This window comes from Diadema setosum, chromosome 17 (assembly GCF_964275005.1).
Source record: "Diadema setosum chromosome 17, eeDiaSeto1, whole genome shotgun sequence".
Lineage (NCBI taxonomy): Eukaryota > Metazoa > Echinodermata > Echinoidea > Diadematoida > Diadematidae > Diadema > Diadema setosum.
The window spans coordinates 2,501,207-2,521,240 of NC_092701.1; the positions used below are offsets into that span (position 1 = coordinate 2,501,207).

Genomic DNA, 20,034 nt, shown 5'->3' on the forward strand with positions numbered 1-20,034 from the left:
TTGCTGGCACAAAAAGGAAGTAACGGCTGAAACAGGTGACTTCACGTCGGTCGCGTCGGCTGCCATCCGGAGTGAGAAAGGCCCAAAGGCGATGTCGAAGTCGATGATGAGTGCTCAAAAACCCGAGGATGATGAACGACCGCCGAAGAGGGCAAAACACCAGTCACTGCATTCAGATGTGGCAACAGATAATACAACTGCATCAAATTTTCGCCATGTGAAAATAAATCATTTTCATCTTGATTATAAGAGTCGACTTTTCTGAAAAAGTTATTCACGGGAAAGAAGTGATCGACGTGAAATGCTTGCAGCATTGCTCGGAAGGTAATCAGTGGTATTATGGTAATGGAAACATGTGAAGTAGGCCTATAAGTAGGCCTAGTCTAGAGTTTTGAATCAAGATGGCAAAAATACAAGTCTTTGTACTCGTTAGTTAGCCAGGCCAGGCCCAGCCCAGGCAGGGAGGTTTTGTCTCATATTTACAACTTCTAACCAAACGCGAACTCCCACAGCTCAGTAATAAGTGTGTGTGTAAATGTTTACAGCTTTAAAGGAGTGCCCCGGGATCTAGAACAATTGACACGTTATGTTTACAATATATTTTCACGTATGTGAAGAGATAAATTAGACAGTCTAAATTTATAGTTTTAGAATACTTAAATGGTGTGCTACTGCAACTCTGTTAACTGTGACTAGCCGGAAGGTGAAGCATTCGGGCTGTGCATTGTAGGTTTCAGGATTTGGTTCGTTGGGTAATATCGTGTCTAAATTTCAACTTGACTACTGAAAAATGTGCACATTTTGAATACACCCGTACATACCGATGTAGTCCAATTATTTACAACAGGATACGGGGAACATGTGGTTCCGCTAATAGTCCATTTCTGTCCAAATCGTTGACTTTAAATCGGTTTAACTGTGTATATAGCTGTGCTGTGTGAAGGAGCAACCCGGGGTTGCAACTCGGTACAAGTGGTTCTCCCTGAAAATTCTCTCTTAATTCTTCCTCGACTGTTGTACAGTGATTATGAATGAAGTACTATTAATCTATTATTGAGTTTGATCATAAATTGTCTCGTCAATGTCTATTCCTGTATAGATTAGTGATTAGTGTTTTGTGTAAAATTGGTTAACAAATACATCTTGGCCAGTGGGCATTCTTCTTCTTCTTTTACTCCTTGGAGAGTACAGTCCCCTGCCGGGTGTAGATTTATAGTACTTGTACTATTATTAGTATTGGCAGGTCTGAGTGTAGTGTTGTATGTATACACATATTGTACAGTGATTTTTAAAAATATTTCTACGTTGTCATTGTACTACAGTGTACCTTAATTTGCTCCTCTATAACATGAAGGATTGAGATGATATGAACTGTAACAGCACTCATTTTATACTCGGTGAAAATTTAGCTTGTTGTGATTGCTGTAATATGTGTTGTTTCCTCAGCAGTCATATGGTTTGTACAGTGGTTTGTACCGTCATTGCAGCACAGTTCCTGTTCTCATTCTGTGATGGACAAGAATACAGACTGCAGTCCCATGAATGATATCCTAAAATTCTATGTGTTAATGGCAAAATTACTTTTTGCTTGTTATGGACAAAGAGAATAAGGTGTAAATTTACAATTTTGTGAATACAATGGCAGGGATAAAAACAGCTAATAATATCCAATATAAAACAAACCAGAAGATTTTACATGTTTCCACTATTAAAGTCGTGACATGGGTATCATGTAGCTGTGTCTTGTGAATGGATGTATTGACTAGACTTTACACATCATACTGTTTTCTATAATCTTTGTAGTGCACACTGAGTGAACATTAACAAATTAGAATCAAGTTAACCCGTTGAGGATGGACTGATTTTGCTATAACACGCATTTCCCATAGACACCTACAAGAGTATACTCTGGACTCGTCCTCAACAGGTTAACAGTCCCAGGTATAAGAATTGATGGCATGGTTTGATACAGTTAAAAAAAAAAAAAAAAAAAAAAAAAAAAGCTCTTCTAAAATATGGTTCACACTCCTTGCTGCACACCTACCTGAGAAGGAAACTGTATTCAGTTTGTCTGCTACAAGGAGTATCTGTAAGATAGCTTGCTTATCCCATTTCATTTGGATATCTTTGGATACAGTTATCTTGGACAGCCATGACAGCATTCAAGTCATCAGTATTGTTGAGAAGACTGGACAAAATGTCAACCTGGAATATGAACAGAAGGACTTCACAAGATATGGCTCCGCCCTCCACATCAGGAGAAAATGCCAGGATGCTGGGGAGGAATTTCAGCTGGAGATAAGCTACAAGGCTGGTGGCGGGCCAGGGATATGCTGGTTAGAACCTGAACAAACAGCTGGTTAGTGAGTTGTCAGTTATATTTTTTGGTAGAATTCTAATGAATTGCGATCTGCATGTGTGGCTGGTTTCCATAGCCAACATTCTTTTGGAGCAATTATCATAATATTCAATTACGGAATCGACACAAAATCATGCACAAATTGTTCCAATATATTAAATGGAGAAATCGTCACAATATCCAGTTTCATCTTTTTAAATAAATCTGATAGCAACTTTGAAAGTGTACATATATGTATAATACACTCATTTTGTCACTTGTTGATAACAGTGCTTTAGTGCACCCAAGTTTGTGTATGATCATGCATTGTATAAGTCATAGAAAGACTATTTTTAAGATTACATCGGTGCAAAGTTGATGTTATTGTTTCCTTCCATAATTCTGTAAAATACATCTTGTGTAATGTGAATTATACTAATACCTCGCATTGATTATTTAAGTTAATCATTGAAACTAAAAGTACAGTTGTACTTATAAATGAAGAGAAATCAAACATGCAATTACATTGTATGAAGTACTATGAGATACTGTATATATTTATATATTGCTCAGACCGCTTTTGTGGGAAAAAAAAACAACAAACTTGAAAGGGACTCTAATTGATACATTGTTGTTCTCCAAGTGGTTTATGCTTGCCACTTTATCATAACATCCCATGTCCTTTAGACATGCTTGAGTTTCTCCTTTGCGTGTATTTTAGTTTATGATATTACCTAGTGCTGAATTTTGTTTGTTTCTTTTCTTGCAGGGAAAGAAAAGCCTTTCATGTACACCCAAGGGCAAGCAGTACTGAACCGATCTTTCTTCCCCTGCATTGACACACCAGCTGTCAAATCAACTTACTCTGCTACTGTTCATGTGAGATTTGTTTTTATTTCCCCTTTTCCATACTTTTAGTCTCTGTTAGGGGAAGTTGGTTTATTCATCACTGTATTGTTCATATCATCATCATATTTATCATCACTCTCATTATTGACACACATGGTACTATAAATTATGACAAAACAGTTCCTGCAGAAATTGCTGTTCTTGAAACAGCATTGCAATGCATGTATCACTTGTAATCAATCCCTGTTTAATAGCTTTCAGTCAATAATGACATTATATTATATAGTCTTAGATGTTCCAATGGTAATCTAGTACACCTGTCCTTTACTCAGAACCCTTTGTTGTGTCTTTGTTCATTAATTGTCTTACATGATCAGGACGAGTACAAAACTCAAAATGTAGGCAGTAATTTATGATATGGAAAAAACAAATTGAATGTTCATCTTTTCCTTCCTGCAATAACACTTTTTGCAAGGTGTTACACAATAGTAATGTGTTCATTTGATGGCAACTCTTCGTACTGAATGACAGTAACTGAAGGAGTACATAACTGTATACACCATTATTAATTATTTAGCGAGTCTAGTTCTTCATGAATCGGGCCTTCCCAACAGGTGTGCAAGTGGTCAAATTCACGACCATCGAGTAGCATACTGACTGAAGAAATGTGTGCATGCACATCACATTCATGTTGGGATCAGAGTTGATATTTTCGCGTGTCTTGAAATTGGCGAGTAGCACCCGACTCGCAAAAATAAAAACCTTTCAAAATATTCGGCCTATACAGTATGAAACATGAATAATGAATGATAACAGCATTCCTGCTGCCCAGTGTCATGAGATGACTAAAGCCACTGACCAGTGATTGACCACTACAGACACCTGCAGGTTTGGTGGCAGTAATGAGTGCCAGTAAGAGGGACAAGCCAGCCAGTCCACAGGATTTCACCTTTCACATGGAGTACCCCGTTTCTAGCTACCTGGTAGCCTTAGCTGTTGGTGACCTAGCCTCGGCTGAGATTGGCCCTCGTAGCTGCGTCTGGAGTGAGCCTTGTATGCTGGTATGTTTTCAGTCTTTTTCTGTATCTTAGCTCTTTATGTGCCATGGTGGAAACCCCATGTGTGCCACATTATTCTAGTACACCAATGTTGTCATGCTTTGAGAAAGCATTCTGTTTTTCAAATCTGTGTTACTGCTATATAGATTTGTGTTAAACTGGAAGTAGTGAGCAAAGTCATAGAGAAAATGCAAAGCTATGCTTTGATGAAAGTTGTCTTAGAAATCAATGATTATTTTTCTTTGAAATGACCAGTAGCTACATTACTGCAAAGGCATGACTTTTGCACATAAAACAGTGACAGAAACTTAGAATTTACAAGCAAATCAAGTAGGGAACACCGCTTGATAGTAAATTATCAGATAAAATGCAAGCTATAATGTGAGACGAACGGAAGCGCGAGAAAAACTTTCACTGTACTCCGGCACATATGGCGATTTATCAATTGGTTTGGGCGGGATTGTGGGTTTGAACAGAATATGCGAAGTTGGCATGCCGTCGACTGAGTCGGTCGTGCGAACGTGGCACATAAAGAGTTAGAAGGATTGCGGTTGTTGAACTCACTGGCCCATGATCTGAACTCAGTTTAGTTAGACACTACTGTAGCCTGTATTCTGAACTCAGGTTTAGTTAGACACTACTGTGTATTTTGAAGTCATGACACAGTATCTTTCAAACACATTGTCTGACTAAACCAGACTTGGACTTGACTCCAGAATACAGATGTAGGTAGGGTCACATGGAATTTCAGTCTCTGTATCAAAGTCAGATAAGTTAGACACAGTTTTTCACAACTTGTCTTTAACCCCATGAAGGATTTGCACATTGACGATTGTAGTTTCAAGTTTTCTTATGGTAGATCTAGAGGTGCCCCCTTTGGGTTCGGGGAGGCTAAATCAGGGATTGATTTTCACTAGTTCATATTTAAGTGTAGCAAAAAAAAAAGCCTCTGAAAACTGCTTATCCAATAGTGGCAAGCCAATGGAGTCAAAAGGGGCCAGAGTTTTCGACCATAGCAGAATCCTCGTCAGAGGTAAAATGACAAACAGGCAGGGAAAGCAATCACATAGTATAAGGACTACACACAACAAGAACAGTCTGGGGAGGGCTAGGGACACAGAACAAAGAAAACAAAAGGGAAGGGTTGGAGGTCATGGGCAAGGAGCCCAATCGGTAAAGGGAGGGGGATTAGAGCAGGAGGGTGGACAGGCAAAAGGCAGAGGAGGGTCAGTGATGATCCTGAGGACCAGGGGGGCAGCCTTTGAAGGATAAGAAAGAATATAGGGAGGCAACATCAAACAAGATGAGGAACAACAGAGGGATAAAGAAAGGAAAAGAGTGAAATAGCAACAGAAAGAGTAGTGGGGGGGGGGGGGGGCTGAGCAGGCAGTGAGCCCTAGTCTACCAAGAAGAGGCAACAAAATGAAAGTAAGAGTCAACCAACAAATGCAAGTTATCAAACATATCAAAGTGTATACATGTATAAAATGACTGATATAACAAAGATGATGTTGATAACAGAAATGTTAATGATAATGATAATAATAATTGTGAAAAAAAAAAATCATCTTTAAAATGCGTGGTCACGTTTTCACCAAACTTGGCAGGTATTATTGCTATCATAGAATCTATGTGACCCATCACGACAAAAGGATCTGAAAGTCACTGACAGCTGAGCCGAGAAAATCAAGTTTGACGTCTGGTCATCAAAATCGGTCAAAACCATCGAATTTCTGTTTTTGACAGAAGTACCGAGTACTTTTATGAGTAATGTTACATGTATATATGAAACTAAAGTGGAAGAGTAAGGGAATAATGTCATGTCATTTTCAGAAAATCAACCTCCCCCGACTTTCGGACCCTTTTGTTGTAGCGGGTAACATATATTTGTACTAATGGGCGCCATGCCCCACTTGCCTCCCTAATGACCAATTTGCACAGAGTCTTTCAAGTCAATATTATTGTCGTTTCTATTACCTCCACCAAAGAGGATAATGTTTTTGCCAGTTTTGGTTTTTCAAATTCATGAAATTCTTCCATCAATGTAGGGCAATTTGTCAATCAGTTGCAGTTTTGATTTATTTGTCTCTTTGCTTGTGAAAAAAAAAAAAAAACCTCAAAAACTTGTCAATGGGTCTGGATGAAATTTACAGGAAAAGTTAATAATGGCACAAGGATTAGATGATTAAATTTTGTAAGTGATCCAGGAATTTGTATGAATTTTTAATGGATATTTTTGTCTTTTGGCAAATAGGGTCAATGAACTTCAGGTTCAAGTTGCGCGTATCTGAGGTTTGCATTCACGCACCAAAGTGCACGCTTTGCTCAAGGAGCCGCGCAGCAGGGAACTGAGATGAGGTAAACTAGTGTTGTATTTTAGAGACATAAGGGTTCTTGTGGGTGTTCTTGTGGGCCATCATTTGGGTGATTTTCAGCACAGCATGCTTGTATGGGTGGAAATTAACTGCTTTGCAGAGGACTGTGCTCTCCTAGTGCTTTTCTAGTTAAAATACTACTGTTGTTATCACCATGATCAGCATTATGCATCCTGTATTATTGATAGAATTACCATTAGTTCTGAAAATATAACTTATTATATATCACTGTCAATATTATTTTGCTATAATTTCATTGTTATGACATCAACATCATCATCACAGAACTATCTTTTCTATGATTATTGCTGTCACATCAGCTTGGTTTGATAAACAACACATACACTACAGTTGTACATGTAAATCATTGCACACTTTCAGCTGTGGTATTAAAAACACTATTCATGCTGATGTGTTCTCCTTTGCCTGGTAGGACAAGGCCAAAGCAGAGTTTAACGATGTCGTGGAGGAATACATCCAGACTGGGGAGAAACTTTTTGGCAAATACATGTGGGGGCGCTATGACATTCTTGTCATGCCACCCTCATTCCCCTTCGGTGGAATGGAAAATCCCTGCCTGACCTTTGTGACTCCTTGTATCATCGTTGGTGATAAATCTCTTACGGATGTTGTCATTCATGAAATCGTAAGTCTACTACCCAGCAATTACTTCATCACATTCAGTTGATGACATGACAGTTGCTCCTACAACAATTGCTCCTGTCTTATTTTCTCCAAGGACTTAGAGTTAGGGTAAGGGTTATGATAGGACTTTAGGTGTGATAGGGTTTTGATGTGAGGGTTAGGATTAGGGTTAGGGCTATGTTTGGAAGTAGAATTTATGTTTCCCTTAGCATGCAGATATTTCATGGGAGCAATTGTCGCAGCAGCAAATGTAATGGAACCCATTCAGGTATCTATTGTGATTTTCAGCCTTAGTATTCAGCCCTGGTGTTAGAAAGAGTATGAGAGTTTCACTCTGTGGTCCAAATATCTGCTATGTGCTAGCACCCTACTGAGAAGCTGTGCATTGTGTTTGCCTGTCTTGGCTATGTGAGTTTCACAAGCTTGATAGAGAGGAATCTCCAGTCCATGTTTTATTTTGATAAATAGAGTACAATTAACCCTAACCAGGCCAGGCTTTTTGGCCTGTTCTGTGGCCGGGGGAGGGTTTATTCATAACCCCCTGACATTACTTGTCGTGTAATCTACCAAACTATAGAAGAAAAAAAATTGAATTTTTCACTTTTTATGTTTTATATTAATTAATATGCGTGAAATCATAAATTTTGCTCTAATTCAGAAAATAAAGCTAATGCCATCCTAACTTTTGGTGACATTATTCCTTGTAGCATTCCTAACGATGTACTTGAAAAAAAAAAGAAATCTGGTATCAAAGTTAATTTCTTATGTATTCTATTGTTTTATGAATTTCTTATGTATTTCTTTATTTTTGACCTTTTGTTTTTTCACACAATTTATTACAGAACCTATTTTAAGCAGAATTATGCTAAAATTAATTGATTTCAGTCATTGAAAGTGAAAATAATCAAATCATTTTGAATAAGGTGAGAAAACTCTATTTGCATAGTAGACTTTGTACACAAAATAATGTCTTTTTTGGTCTGACAAGCTTACACTATAGGGATGTATAAAAGGTCATGCAGCGTCATAACAGTATGTCCAATATTCGCGAAAATGGTGTCAGAGGATGTGCGAGACTTGAAAGTAAAAAGACAACGAGCGGCACGGTCAAAAAACTTCGCGCTGCAGAATGGTCGCGGAAAATGTCGAGGGGGGGTCGATTTAGCCCCCCCACGGCCCTTTTAGGGTTAACATGTTTAAAGAAAGTTTTATCAAAATGAGGCAAAGTATGAGAAAGCTCTTTACAACTACAATTGTAATGGTGTGAAGCAAAGATCTTTAAATAAATATTATGTTTCCTTCCACAAACAAGAAGACCAATAAGAAGTTGTGAGGTAATAACTTATTCACTCAATCCAATCTGCAGATGTAATTGGGACCAGTGTAAGTTCTATAACCCACTAAGGTTTTGTTAAATTTCATGTAATTACAAAAGTGAATTTGCAGGGGAAATTCCTTTGTTTACTTATTCATAGCTGTTCTACAGTGATCTTTCTACTCCGTGAAATAACTTAATAAAAAAAAAAAAAAATGTAATTATGCCAACAGTCACACAGCTGGTTTGGGAACTTGGTGACCAATGCTTCATGGAGTGACTTCTGGCTGAATGAAGGCTTCACCATGTTTGCTCAGCGTTGTATCAGTGATCACATCTTGGGCAAACCTTTGACCTGTATAGAAACTGCCACTGGGAGGGCGCTGCTCAAGCAGCAGGTTGAAGTGAATGGTGAGGTAAGCTCTGAGTGTAGTAGTCCGTGTACAGCTTCCACCACGCTAGCCTGACTTTTTTTTTTTTTTTTTTTTTTTTTTTTTTTACTACACGTACCTTATGCTTTATTTTGAGGCACCACAAGTGTGCTCTAAAACCAAGCCAGAAACTTAGTAATAAAAGGATATATACACCTAAAGTTGCTGATGGCTGAGCAGAGAAAATTTTGAACTCAGATCATCAAAATCAGTGAAAACGATCAGATTTCTATTTTCGGCATAATTTTGTAGTCTGATGTATTGTCTATCATCTGCCGAAATTTCGAAGCTAAATGATCAAAGAAAAAGCAAGAAATTTGTGTTTTTCTGGGCCATGATTTTCTGACTTTTGACGGAACAGAAACATGTGCAAAGATTTGGATCTAGCACCGCAGCTAGACCCCACCCCTACCAACGAGGGAGTGATCTTATTGGTCAGTGCATGGCATCCTGGTTATTGATTGGTTATGTGTAGACCACTGGCACTAAGCTTGAATGAACATCGCAGAGGTTGCTGGGAGCATACCTTCTACTGTCAAGAGGTGGAAACTGTCTTGCTTATCCTTGATCATGACAGCATCAGAAGGAAAACTTTGAAGGCGGTTTACTTGGAACGCTGATTTCCTAAACCACTAAAGCACTAATAAAATCATCAATATCTCTGCAACCGGGTAGTTTTATGAGTCGTGTTATATATTAAATTATTCAAAAACTGGAAGAGAAGGATTCCGAAATAAAGTGATGTCATTTTCAGAAAATTGTCCTTCCCCAGTTTCGGATCCTTTTGTTGGAGCGGGTCACATATAAATATCAAGAATACCAGCAGCACAGCAGTACATTTCTTGGTTCACCAAACTGGTGTGGTTGCTAGAAATTTTGGGGATGAAATATTATGATTTGTTTTTTCTATGTATTGATGTCAACAGAAGTCTTTGGGTAGAATCAAATAACACAATTTCTGTTTGCACATCTGTTTAAAATTTTGTACTCTGAATTTATTTCAAACCCAAATAATGTAGTTATCCCATCACTGTACCTCTACTGTTTGTTTAAAGGAACATCCCCTCAACAAACTGAGGGTTGTCATTGACAAAGGAGTGGACCCTGAAGACACATACAATGAGATTCCGTATGAAAAAGGCTTTGCATTCGTCAGCTACCTGGCTAGTCTTGTTGGTGGCAAGGCCAAGTTTGTGGATTTCCTCAAGTTCTACTGTCAGAAGTTTAAGTTCAAGGTTAGTTATGATAACTTGTGATTTATCTTAACACATTGAGGGTGAACTGATTTTGCTATGACATGCATTTTGCATAGACACTTGCCCAAGTATACTCAGGACTCAACGGGTTAATGGTAATTGTAATGGAAATCCTCTGATTTTATTGTGCTTTTAACTAAAGATTATGTTTACTTGCTAGCCAAACAAACATGAGAACTGCATTTGGCATTGTTCTGTAAACTACAATTAACATGCCCACCTGAGTTTGGTAATTTTGATTCCTATATTTACCCCCTCTCCCCTCCCCATATTATACTGTGTCGCATCGGTTCCAGTATCTGATGTGCAGGCATCTCTTTCAATTATTCAATAGCAGACTGTAGGGCTTCTTATCCCAACAAACTATTCCTTGGGTTCCAGGGTAATTTTTTGCCTAATACATGGCCTTGCTGCCTCATACATTGTAGTTGCCCATGACTGTACTGTTATTCCAGATTCTAATACAGTAAATTCTATTTTGACTGTAACTTATATTCAGCAATATATATTTTAAGTAACATTCAAATGTTTCGAACAAGCAGAAATATTTCTGTTTTTGTATTTCCTGGAATTCCTTGGAATGTCTAGTAATTACAGAGCCAGACTGTCACATTGATAAAGAAGTAGAATTTATAGCTTTAAGATTACATCACACTTCTAAGCTTAGTGCACATGAGGTAGAAAATCAGTCTGCGAATGACATTTTTAATCATTGGGTTAGTATTGCCATAATATTTTATGGCTTTCTGGGATTTAAGACAATCAAATATGCTTCATTCTTGACAGAGTGTTGTAGCAGAGGACCTGATAGAAACCTTCTTGGAGTACTATCCAGAACTTGATAAAGAGAACATTGCAGAGAGGTGAGTAACACTCTTTTTCAAATATCTTTTCTCTTTCCATGAAATACGTACTCTGTGTAATGCAGCAGCTTGAATATGCAGATTTTATGATATACATACATGTTTGCATGTTGATAGCTGCTGGTCAGTTGAACCACACTTCCAACACTTATTGTGTTTTCTTTGCCAATTAGCTCATCAACAGCTTGCTTTCTTTACCATATGGCAAAAATGCCATGAAATTCACAAGGGATGTGAGACCATCTCTGTATGAAGACTTTGTAGTCACCCAAATCTTTATTTCATCACCACAGATTTGTTGGGCTGTTGCTACAATGTATTTCATGCCTGAGTGGGCTTCTTTATAATCTTACCCAATAGATTGATTTTAGCCCAATTCATTTCATGCTTTTTCAGAGGACTAGGTAAAGAAAATTTTGAAAGTCATGTATTGGAAAAAAACAATATTTCCATTTGAATATTTGAAAGGAATACCATGCCACAATTCTGCATGACATTGTGTTTCTTAAACTTCTTTTAATTGAATATGTCCCAGAAATGTGAATGAAATCTAGGTGTATTTCCATTTATATATCAAAAAAGAATATCATGCCACGATTCTGCATTACATTGTGTTATCAAAATCTTTCTGAATATGTCCCAAAAATGTGAAGGAAATTTAGGTGTATTTTCATTGCTGCTAACAAGACTATTATTTGCAAAAGAAGAAAGATCATTTGTGTTTTTAATGTGACAGGAAACATGTACCGTGTATACACTCTGCATAGTCAACCAATCAATGATAACTATATTCAAAATCAATGAGAGAGTGTGTTTATTATTGATCACATACCATGACAGGCCTGGATATGAATTTGATCTTTGGCTGAATGGGACATCCTGGCCACCGTACCTCCCTGACCTGTCTGAGGGGAAAGTATTAATGGATCCAGCTGACAGACTGGCGGAGTATTGGATGTCATATGAGGAAAAAGTATTCTTCACAACCCTTTCATTGCCAATGACTCAATTATGCACAAATTTCACACACATACATGTAGCTATGGACAGGGAATCAATGTGGCATGTAGAGGATCAAACCTGGGGGGGGGGGGGGGGGGATGGGGGGATTTCCACATTACCGTACCCAACATTCCAATTTGTTACCTCCGCCAAGGGAGGAGGTTATGTTTTCATTACCATTGGTTTGTTTGTTTGTCCGTGTGCAAAATAACTCAAAAAGTAGACAACGGATTGGGGTGAAACTTGCAGGAAAGTTTGAGAATGACACAAGTAACAAACGATTAAGTTTTGGTAGTGATCCAAGAATTTTGGGGGAATTTATGAAGGATTTTTGATATTTTGGCAGGTAGGGTCAATGAACTTGGGAGAACTTGGGAGTTCAGGCTGTGCGTATTTGAGGTTTGTATGCGCGCACTAAAGTACGTGCTCTAGTAACTTTCTGCTAGGGCGAGGCGTGCCGTGCAGCTGAGGGTTTATGACGTAACGAAGGCTTCTATATTGGGAAATCGGGCGACTTACGCGCATTCAGCACACAATGTGCCAAGTACGTATTGGTGGAAATCACTGATAACTCTATGGCAGAACAAGATCAGTGGTGGAAATGAGCTGCATGCTTGGCGGAGGTTTGCGCTCTCAGAGTGCTTCTCTAGTTTGGTTTATTTTCCTTCTGAGAAGATGGCTGAAAAGCAAACAGTCAGCTACACTAGCTGGTCTTCCATGGGGTCCATTTGGATGTGAGGCAGGACCACTTCACCGGGTTAAAAACCCTGCTCTTTGCGATGAATGAAGCAGGATCTTTTCCATGCATGAATTGCAACTCTTTCACACAAGGGACCACCATTTTATGTCTTTTCTGAGTATGTTGCTTCTTACTAGTTTACTAATTTATAGACATACAATGTTTTCATGGTGTACCTGTAAATAAATGCAGGCCTGTTTATGATTAGGTTTTAGTTCTATACGGAATGGTAGTTATTTTGTCTTCAGTATAATCAGTTGATCAAGTAGTTTATTTACGTATTTGACTCACAGTCATGTTTGCATAATTCTGTCTTGACTCTCTGTACAAAAGGACCACAATGATGTTCCAACAGACATCTCTGAGTGGCAGACTTATCAGATCTTGCACTTCTTGGATCAACTGGTTGATTCAGACACACCCATCCCCCAGGAAACCCTCAGGGTGTTAGCCAAGACATATCCCAAGATTTCTGACACTCACAATGCTGAGGTAATGTTATCACTTTCTATCCATCTTCTTTGACTTTCCTTCTCTCTGTGTGTCTCTCTGCCATGATTATTCCTATTTAGTAAATCCTGTCAGGTGGTTAAGACTTCACTTCAATATGTGCAAACTTAGTTTCCACTGTAAAAAGCTTGGATGGTTAAGGCTGCTTTCCCTTGCATACACGCACATAACCATCACCATGACGGTCTGGTATAGTTGCCAGATGTTGATTATTAGAACAATCTTAAACTCTTTGAAGTTTAATGTAGTCAAGCATGCAGGATGTGAGAAATTTTGGGACGATACAATACATCAATTGTGAACACCTCAGTACAGCCCCTTTGACAATATTGGTCTGCAACCAGTTTGGAACTGCAATTTTGTTTGTTTTGGGTTTCTTTGTTTGATGTTGTTCTTTTGAGGGAGGAAGGTGTTGCATGACCAAACACTTGGTATGTTGTGAGCACTCGCAGTTGTTGCAGGTGGTCACATGAATCTTACAACATGTAGGTGGCTGTGCCTTGTAGCATCTGAACTTTGAACATGCCAAAAATCCATATTCGACCAGATGCGATTGATTCACTTGCTTGAGGTTGTACGACCAGTTGTGCAATTGTCATAGAAATGTTGCACCACAATGTTGTATGACTTGATACGAGAGTTTGCATGCATGACTCAATAGGCTCATTTGGTTGGCTGGAGGTCGTGTGACACTCACACATGCACTAGTGATGTATAGAGACATGGGATGATTCCTATATTTTTTTTTACTGAGTCAGTTCACAGTGTACAGTGTAACATTCTGATAAAAAACAGTCCACACTGCTACAGAATATAATGTAGATAATTACTATTGAACAAGAAAGAACAAACTTTCATAGCTTTTCAAATCATTCTTTGGTTTGTGTTTTCTGTGTTTAACTAGATTCGTCTGAGGTGGTGCCAGGTCACCATTCAAAGTGACCTTGTAGAAGACTTGTCCAATGTCAAAGCCTTCCTGGTCAGCCAAGGTAACGTGTCAAAGGTCATTTCCTGTTGGATAAGAGTAAGAAGGACTTTAAACCCTTAGGAATGTCTGTGAGACCTGAGCCTCTTTGCAACTCTTGTGATGAATGTGTGACAAAAATTGTATGAAGCACCATGAGACAAAAAAAAGTGTTGAGTGACTGAATTCTTGTGTGGTAGAGGTGTGCATAAAGATAGACATTTATTACACTACACAGATGGCTCCCCCTTGTAACACCCATTTCATTAGAAAGTTTGTTTTTTTTTAATTCTTATCAGATGGCAGAATGTGTATGATCAATCAAATGTTAAATCAAAAGAGATTGTGAGGGTGTAGTTTTACAATGGAAATTCAGTCTTAAGAGAGCATTTGTACTATCATGTGGAAGACTACTTTAAGTCTACTTTAGCCAGTGTTTCAGAGGAAGGTCTTTGAATCATATAGTCTTGAATGGGTTAGATAAAGATCATTATAATCTATGTGAAGTAGGATAATGTGTACATGTTAAGTTAAAAAATGAAACTATTTGGTGGATTATTATATCAATCAGGTATGGAGTGTTGTTTGAAGAAACAATATCTTTAATATATGAGACTAATTCATGTTGGGTGTGATTAGTTGATATTATCACATATTATAATCTTCTGTGTACTGTTTACACAGCCCCATTTTTTCCTCCATGAATCAAATTGGGTTGCACATACATGTACATGTATGTAATGTGATATGTTTTTGATATTCTGAAATATGTAGGTTTGTTTTTCTGTTCGTGTTTCTTGGGGGAGGACTACCTTTCAGATGCAACAATGTTTATCCACAATAGAATGTAGAGGATGCAGATCAATTACAGGAGATTCTCTAGGGTTTGTATTCAATGCTTCTCAATTACGTCCACAGGGAAGCAGAAATACACTTTGCCGATCTACACAGCTCTGCTGAAAGGCTCGGACACAATGAAAGCCTTCGCTGCAGAGACATATGAGGAAACTAAGGATCAACTCCACGTCAATGTGCGGCAGTATGTCTACAAGATCGTCTTCCCATCCACTTGAAATCAGGTACACAACACTGGCCTATGAGAAAGGATTCAACTATGTGCTTCAGAGGATTGTACAAGGATTTTATTTTTCCCACATACTTTAGTAGCAAGATTGGTAGACCAGGACCTGTTCCTCTCTCAGGTATTTCCCTCTATAGCACCTCAGACATTCTGCTTTAAACATTCTGCTTTGTTTTCTTTTAGAGGATGTTGAACATCTTCATGTAAGTGTTAATTGCAAACATACTTCACCAGTGTTAAAGTGAAACTGCTTTTCAAAGTGTAAAAGAAGTTTGGTGTATTATGACAACTAAAGAAATCATACAAGACTTACATCTGTCCAACAGTACTAGATCAGTAACAGCTGACTGAAATTGATGAATGAACCAGGAAGTAAAGACAATGCAGGCCACATATAGCATTCACAGACTCATTGCACAGATTATAAAATAATGCAGAAAGATTGATTAAAACAACATTGTAATTCTTCACATTTTGATTTCCAGAACTTTATGTATTTGTCATTATGTGTTTTTGGTGGTTGTTTTTTTTTTTTAATTGAACTTTTTGTGTCTTACATAGGGAACCACCTCAGGATATGTTGTACTAATGTAGATATCTATGGAATTCCTCAGAAATTCTTTTTGAATGGCTTCTTTACCTATGGCTTACACTACAACTTAATCTGTAAAATATAGCTCAGGAAATATTCCTGCAACATACTATTCTCTCCAAAATCAATGAGTTTATCCACTCACCTTTTAACAAGCTGAGTAAATCAGCCTTAGCAAACAGCCAAATGACAGCTACTTTGTGACTTAGCAGAATTACAATGTACACATATGACTTTCAGAAAGCATTTGTAAAGTTCTAGTGTTAGCACTTAGTTTACACTCATTGAAATGTGACCCGCTACAACAAAAGGATTCAAAAGTCGGGGAAATCGATTTTCAGAAAATGATATGACCTTATTCCCTTACTCTTTCACTTTAATTTCATATATAACATGACTCATACAAATACTCGGTTGAGGAGATATCAATGATTTTATGAGAGCATGTCGAGTGGTCTAGGAGAACAGCGTTTCGAGGGAAAACCACCTCCAAAGTTTTCCTTCGGATGCAATTGTGATCAAGGAGAGATAAGTTTTCACCTCTTTACAGTAGAAGGTATGCTCCTAGCAACCTCTGCCACGTTCATTCAAGCTTATCGCCAGCGGTCTACGCACCACCAATTAGTAACCAGGATGCCATGTACGGATCAATAAGATCACTCCCTCATTGTTGGGGCGGAGTCTATCTGCAGCGCTAAATCCAAATCTTGGGACATGTTTCTGCTCTGTTGAAAGTCGGAAAATCATGGCTCAGAAAAACGCTAATTTCTTGTCTTTCCTTTGATCGTTTAGCTTTGAAATTTCAGCAGATGATAGACAAAACATCAGACTATAAACTTATGTCAAAAACAGAAATTCAATTGTTTTGACCGATTTTGATGATCTGACTTCAAACTCGATTTTCTCGGCTCAGCCGTCAGTAACTTTCAGATCCTTTCATTGTGGCAGGTCACATAGCTTCAGTTTGGCATTCAGCATGAGTTCATCCATAAGACAAACCTAAGGTCAAAACCTTGACATTTGAAGTTTGGGGTGCATGAAGTAATGTTAGAATGTTTAGCCCTCTCGGTGGAATAAGGTTTGTAAAATGAGAATGATTTGTTTTGAAGTGGATACAATCAGGATACAATCAGTCTTTCACCTTTACAACCTCTCCTCTATCACATACACTATATACATGCCATATATTCAGTGAGTTCAATTTTTCACAAATCAGTACCTCATGACAAAGTGGTTAAATTTGCAATGGTGGAGTACAGTAATTAAGGAAAAATGTATGTGTATATGAAGCGACTGTGTCAGGGTCGGAGTTGATACTTTCATGAGTTGATACTTTCATGTGTTGTTAGATTCATAATTAGCATCAACTACAAAAATTCACAAAAATACAAATCCTGCATGAAAATATATGGTATGTACAGTGTAGTGAGTTTACAGATGGAGATGTAAAACATACAATATGGGTTTTTTTTTTAGCAATCATTCTACAGTTAAGTAATGCCTGCTTATAGTCTGCATGCACATTTAGAATTTTCATTTTGTAATTGGCCGAGAAATTACAGTTATTGTCTGAAAATGTGTTACCTCTTGAAACATTCCTATATAATATTTGATGTATTTCTTAAAGTCATATAGACTACAAGAGTTACAAGTCTCTCTTTTGAAGGCTACCAATGCAAAGAAATGTTGTAACTGTGACATTTAATGTCTGAATTTTTATATCTACAGATTATGTGTAGACACTTGCAAGTCACTATACAAAGAAATCTGTTGGTGTGATAGAGAGCATTTTTTCCTAATGACAGAATTAATGTTGAAGTGTAATCAGTGTTGGAAATTTAATATTGCTCATCCGAGTTTGTCATAGGGACTGTGAGACGCCCTCTCATGTGTTTGAATGAAACAGAGTTTATGCAAAGAGGCAAGGATAGAAATTGTAACCTGTAAGAAAGTGGACATGTTTTGCAGAGAAAGAAAGCAAGGAATGTCATGAATGGATTATCACTTTCATCATCTTACAGTTGAAATAATTGTGTTGAAATCATCTTTGTTCATATGTTGTGTTGTGCCTGCTCTACACCAAGTGTGCATTGAAGTTATTTTTGTAAAGAATGTGAAATATTGTGTTAGCTGTTCAAGGTTTTTACTTTTCAGGATTTTTTTTTCAGATTATGATAAATCTTAATCTTGGGAGCAAGGGATGATAATCAATACATTTTCTTTCTATCAATGTAATAATTCCTTATGAGAATATCTCTAGCAGTGGGACAAGTAGTACATTTGTACATGCTGTGGTTTTGAAGTTGTTAATTAAAAGATATGTTTGGAGTTGTTTTTTTTTTTACATCAATACATATACAAAATAGGATCCATATGATAATATGTAATATACCAGGGTCTTATTATCTTTTTTGTTGGTCATATTGATCATTGTCAGTCATTAGCTTTCAACAAGGAAATAGAAATTGATATAAATTCCATTTTTTTTTTATCCGCTAAAATTATTAATTGTGCAAACTTAACAGGAAAATGAGAAAGTTTATCGTCACAGTTTCATTTACAGACTTGTGAAATGTTTAAGAATATTGTGAATGCACTCATGTATGTAGTGATTACGAGGAGTTTGTGCTGGGGTAAGTGACTTTGAATTCATTATTAATCATGTTTGTGAAACCAGATTGGTGTAAAATATTTAATGTTAATGCTGGGAATTTTTCTGTGTTTTTGTTGTTTGTTTTTTTTTTTACCTATGTTTGTGTTGTTGGATTTATGTCAGAACCTGCTCAAATAAAGTGAGAGGCAATACATTGTAAAAGTCATAACTGTCTTATAAATCCATTTACCAATGATCCTAAATGTAGTCATGTCAGCACTCCATCCTATTATCCTCATCTAAACACATCATTTCAACCAAAACATCTCTCCCATCTTCTCTCACTAAGTCTTCTGACAATGGCATTGAGAACAGAAAGCAACAGATGAAATTTTTGTTTTTGTTTTTTTAAATAATTGGTGGCCAGATCATCACATGATTGTAACTTTTGATACGTAATGAAAAAAGGACTCATCCCAAGTGTTAGACAACCACAATGAATGCATTGCTAGCATAAAATTTCAAATTCACTGGACACTGAGTTTAGAAGTGGAAGAACATGTTTGTGTTCTTCCATTCTTCTCACGAGGTCTAGTTGAAAGTATCAGTTTCTCTTATGTACCGGTATGTACTTGAGTGTGTGTGTGTGTGTGTGTGTGTGTGTGTGTGTGTGTGTGTGTTTAAATTGCTTTTTGTCTTCTTTCTCAGCCATACTTTGAATCATCTCATCTAATGTGACTGGTGCTCAGCAGAAACTCATGAAGTAGGTTCAAGTGTGTGCGTGTGTGTGTGTGTGTGTGAGTGTGTGCATGTTGAATTGTAGTAGGCCTACAAGCAAGTCTACTTGTTATGTGTACATGTTACTTGATGGTTTAGTTGTATTGCATGTTGGTGTTTGTTTATCTACTGACGTGCATGCAATGTGAAGATATAAGATCCAAGAAGGGCATGTGCGCATAATGCATTTGACATATAAAATATCTTGGTTCTCATTGAATAATTGAACGCAAGCCATTTGTACATTCTGAACGCAGTATAGAAGAAAGAATTTAAGTCCAGCGCTACTGGCACGTTAACACACACACACACACACACCCTCCCACAAACACACACACACACACACACACACACACATACGTTTTATCTCTCCAAGCTCACATTTCCTCGTGTAGTTCTTTGCGTTTGCATTGTTACAGGCATCATGGCATTTAACCCTTTATAAACTTCACCCTGTCTCCCCCATTACCTGACATCCTTGGATAGAGGGCGCCACTATCAGCCAGCATGCTAGTTATATACCTACCTTCATTGGCAATAGCGAGAGCTTTAAAAAGGTCTGCGACGCGAACGCTAATGTAACGTAAATTGGGGAGGGAGGGGGGATTGATAGATTGATTGAGTGATATTATTAAAAAAACAAACA

The 20,034-nt window shown here is 37.7% G+C and overlaps 1 protein-coding gene across 1 annotated transcript; it reads left to right on the forward strand.

The window, feature by feature from the left end:
- The first annotated feature begins 89 nt into the window (after nucleotides 1–89).
- LOC140241059 (aminopeptidase B-like) lies at nucleotides 90–18,822 on the forward strand. Its single transcript, XM_072320830.1, is given in 13 exon segments — nucleotides 90–244; nucleotides 246–324; nucleotides 2,138–2,359; nucleotides 3,108–3,217; nucleotides 4,066–4,248; nucleotides 7,054–7,266; nucleotides 8,814–8,996; nucleotides 10,067–10,246; nucleotides 11,054–11,130; nucleotides 11,971–12,103; nucleotides 13,205–13,363; nucleotides 14,286–14,370; nucleotides 15,264–18,822. Coding segments are annotated over 13 exon segments (1,932 nt in total). The 5' UTR covers nucleotides 90–91; the 3' UTR covers nucleotides 15,419–18,822.
- Nucleotides 18,823–20,034: the final 1,212 nt, after the last annotated feature.